Source organism: Rutidosis leptorrhynchoides, chromosome 6 (genome assembly GCF_046630445.1).
Source record: "Rutidosis leptorrhynchoides isolate AG116_Rl617_1_P2 chromosome 6, CSIRO_AGI_Rlap_v1, whole genome shotgun sequence".
In the NCBI taxonomy this organism is placed as follows: domain Eukaryota; kingdom Viridiplantae; phylum Streptophyta; class Magnoliopsida; order Asterales; family Asteraceae; genus Rutidosis; species Rutidosis leptorrhynchoides.
The window spans coordinates 49,287,092-49,291,445 of NC_092338.1; the positions used below are offsets into that span (position 1 = coordinate 49,287,092).

The 4,354-nt window shown below is 36.9% G+C and overlaps 1 protein-coding gene across 1 annotated transcript; it reads right to left on the reverse strand.

Annotated features, from left to right (window-relative positions):
- Nucleotides 1-1,047: 1,047 nt before the first annotated feature.
- LOC139853623 (uncharacterized) lies at nt 1,048-1,593 on the reverse strand. The gene has a single exon (XM_071843002.1). The coding sequence runs from the start codon at nt 1,591-1,593 to the stop codon at nt 1,048-1,050; it is 546 nt and encodes a 181-aa protein (XP_071699103.1).
- Between the last annotated feature and the right edge of the window lie 2,761 nt (nt 1,594-4,354).

The window sequence follows — 4,354 nt, forward strand, 5'->3', positions numbered from 1 at the left end:
AAAGATCCATTTTACACTATAGATTGGCCGCAATGGCCATTTTGGTGCGCCGCATTTGCTGATTTTCTGCATTTCCTAGATTTTTGCCATTTTAGTTCACTTTTTGGCCAAACTTGGTCAATTTTACACCAAGTAGTCTTCTCCGGCCTTGAACCATCAGTCTGATCAATTGTAACCCTTCCGAACTCAATAATCCTCCATAAACGAGTGAAGCGAGGAAGATATTGTGAGGTAAAACATGTGTAAATCAAGCAATATCAATAATCTAAGTTGAGATGAAGATCTGCAGAGGCTGGTTAAAAGTTGCGTCATACCATCGAATGATCAGAATGTCACGATTGGAGAAAAACCTGTATAATAACCATACAGTTAAAAACCCGAATGCAAGGTACCGATCGTAGGGCGAGTTGTAGGTGATGGAGAAGAGAAGAACGAGGTGGATCGAGGTGTTCTTTGATGTAGGTTTATAACCTATTTTTATGAATGATAAATTAGGGTATGATAACTCACATGTTAGACCCATATACACACCCTAACTAAAGCCATACACAAACTCTAATGAGACCCTTTTATGGGTAAAGGGTTCTACCCGGTAAATATTATTAAAAAATAATAATAAAAGATACAATTAAGAACAACGACCACAAGCGCACCTTGCAGCCTCACAGAAAACCAAAAAAAAAAAAAAAACCCTAGCTAGATCCTACAAACAGGACTAGCCAAAACAAGAACACCTAGGACACACCTTCATAAGGACATTAAACAAATAGAAACTTCCAACTACAACCAGCCCGATTTCATACAAAACGGGGACGTTTTCTTAGAAGCTTTTTTCTCTGCCATAAATATGCCAGTTTCATTATCATTAGGCTCTATATCGCTCAACTTGTCCACTAGGTTAAGAGTTCCAAATGAATTCTGAATCTTTACTTGTTTATCCTTACTTGTCCCAACTTCCGACCTTTTTTTATTTTCATTGTGGATCACCTTTGGCCGATAAACCATTTTTTGTTTGGGTTGACCCACAACAAACCTCCCTTTATTTCCCTATTTCTGAGCCACAGTTGCAACACCTTTTCCTTTCTTTTTGATCACATCTTGGAAACAATCTGCATCAACCTGCTTTTGTTTGTTGTCATCCCCCATCACCCTAGGTTGGACCTTTGGACATTGAATATCTGTATGACCAAACACTTTACAACGCGAACACCGCGGTGGTTTCCATTCATATTCCACACGCACCAAATCAATAGTACGACCTTGACCGTCATGTGAAGGATTTGCAACCTTAATTTCATCCTTAAAATCGGTATCCGCTGAAACTTCTATCAACGCTTGAGCGAAATTAGGTCGACCCCAAGCTTCAACACACATAGTACTCGTGTACGTGTCCAACAACTTGGGATTACTAATTCTAGACGCCATTAAACTAAGTCCGTCTTCCGTATACCCTAATAGCGGGATATCATGCAACTTTACCCAAACTGGTACCTTAGTTAAATCTTCCTTTGTCAACGAAACATTAGGAGACCATTTATTGAGAATAATTGGGATCGTTCTAATTATCCATGGTCCATGTTCCATAACATCCATTAGATCTTTTTCCGTAGAAAATTTAAAGAAGAAGAACCCCTTAGAATTCATCATGATCTTTTCTATCTCAAACTTTTCCACACATTCTGTGACGCCCCGTACAAAACCATCGTGTATGATTCGTCAACAACAGGATCTTTGCACGGTCAATTACTACATGCTGTTTGAAAACCAGTTTTGCATTCATAAAAGATAGCGTTTACAAAAGATAACATGACACAAAGGTCATTACAAAGTCATTATTTGAAAATAACATAAGTTACGAATGCAAGATAAAAGTTCCATGATTGAGACATCTCTAAGTAATGTAGCGGAAATCTAACACAGCAGGTCCATAACAGCAAGTCTATAACACTAAAACAGCAAGTCTAATAGCGGAAGCAACATCGTCTAAGCACCTGAGAAATACACGCTTAAAAGTCAACACGAATGTTGGTGAGCTATAGTTTGTAATCAGTAAAGTAATGTAGACCACGAGATTTCAGTGCTTCAAACAGCGTTTAAATCAGTATGAACAGTATATGATTAACCGTGGGCACCCGGTAACTAACTTAACGTAATAGTAATACCCCCTAAAAGTACATTTAGCGAGTGCGTATGTCATCGAAGTATCAAACACTAGTTAAATGCTAGCGCAACTAGCCCGAGTGGGGATGTCAAACCCTATGGATCCATATCTAATATTCACGTTCACCGGTTCAAAACTAATGATTAAACGTTACCGTGCTAAGGGGAATCTTTATGCCGTTATATAACCCACACATATGTAAAGTTTAAGTACTCGTGTCAAGTAAGTAAAATATAAGAAGCACATGTATTCTCAGTCCCAAAAATAGTATAAGTAAAAAGGGAAGCTATAACTCACAGTGAATAAGTAGTAAAAATCGATACGAAACGTATGCAGGTAGTAAGTCGGTCCGAAAGGTCGTCAACCTAAGTCAAAGGTCAGAGTAGGTCAGTATGTTGTCCCAAAAGGTTTAGAAATGAATAAATTAAGTTTAAGTGTCATCATCAACATCATCATTATCATCATCATTCATCAACACTAAGGTAAGTTTAACAAGAATAGAGATCGAAACAAAAGGCTGACTTCGGACAGCTGTTATGACCTATATACAAATCGAAAAGACACGTAGTCAGTGGCTATGGCTCCGTATGTGAGTCCTCTAACCGCTGACCTATTTTCAGAACCTAACTCGTCTTCGTTTGACCGTGGCAATGGTTTAAGTACAAGTAGGTCAGAAATTTCAGCACAACGTTACAAGGGCGTAGTGACTTTCGGAAGGCCATAAATCCTAAACCGTATATCGGATTAAGTTGAGGCCTAAAAGAAAAGTCATATACTCGAAACGAAATATCTGAAAATTAATTTTTCAGAAGCCCAGGAGTCTGATCAGACCCCGAAAAACAGCAAACAAGTGCTCCGGTGAGGTTCTTGGTGCTTGATGCTCATCACGGTTCTCATCCTTGATGCTTGTAAGCTTCAAGTGTACAACTCTTTGATGTTTTCTCATCACTTTGACCAAGGTTCAACCATCAATACACAACTAAAAGTAAATTCGATCATTCTACAAGTTTTGAACATCAAGATTGTCTCTTTATTGCATGAATCCAATAAAGCTTCAACCTTTGTCCATTTTACACAAGTTCATGCATCCATATCATATGTGATGATGAAGACTTAATCTTTATCATCACAACAAACACAAAAAGGTTCCAAGTAAGTGAGATCTACAATAATAACTTAGATCTCAAGTATTAAGAAAACCCTAAGCTAGAAAGCTTAGATCTTTACAAGATTAATGAGACCATAAGCTAGAAAGCTAAGATCTTTAACAAAATAATGAAAGTAATGAGACCATAAGCTAAAAAGCTAAGATCTTTAACATAATAATGAAACCCTAAGCTAAAAAGCTTGGATCTTTAGTGTTCTTGAAGATCTTGAAGCATAAAGCTTGGATCTTTAAGATACATGAAGATTACAAACACAAGTTTGAATCTTTATAACAAAATAACAAGATTAAAACTAAAAAGATTTAGATCTACAAAATAAGTGAAGATTCAAAGCTAGAAAGCTTGAATCTTCCATGTTCTTGAAGGATTCAAACCCAAGTTTGAATCTTTAAGATATAACAAGATCAAAAGCTAAAAGCTAGATCCATAAAATGATGATGATGATGTCGTGTGGATGAAGGGGAGAAGAAGAAGAAATAAATCAAAAACTTACACTTTTAGAGTGAGAAAGACTAGAGAGAGAATTAGAGAGTAAGTGTGTGTAAATTGCAAATGAGATCAAGTGTGAAATGAGTGAAATAAGGCTTGTATTTATAGGTGGTGAGGAGGTGGTGGGGTGGTTTAGGCCGTGGGATTGGGTGTGGACAAGGGGGACACCTTTTTGCTTTTTGATTAATGGTTGTCTAAAGTTGGTGCTTATGTTAGGATTCCATGCAACATTAAGGATAATGCTTAACAAAAATGCTAGTATATTCCCTCTAATAAATGGGCATTTGTCTTTCATTAATATGGGTCACTAACTTATTATAATTGGGCTAATTAAATAGTCCACTAGCTAGTGTAGGGTGGGCTAAAGTCCAACAAGGTAGAAAGTCCAACAAGACTAACTAGTGTGTTCCAGTAAATTACTAAGCGTAATTAAGCATCCAAAAACCCACGTAATTGTCATTATAAAATAACAATTAGTATTACGTAGTTATAATATTCCGATTATGACCAAAATTAAACGTGTACCAAGTACATAGCT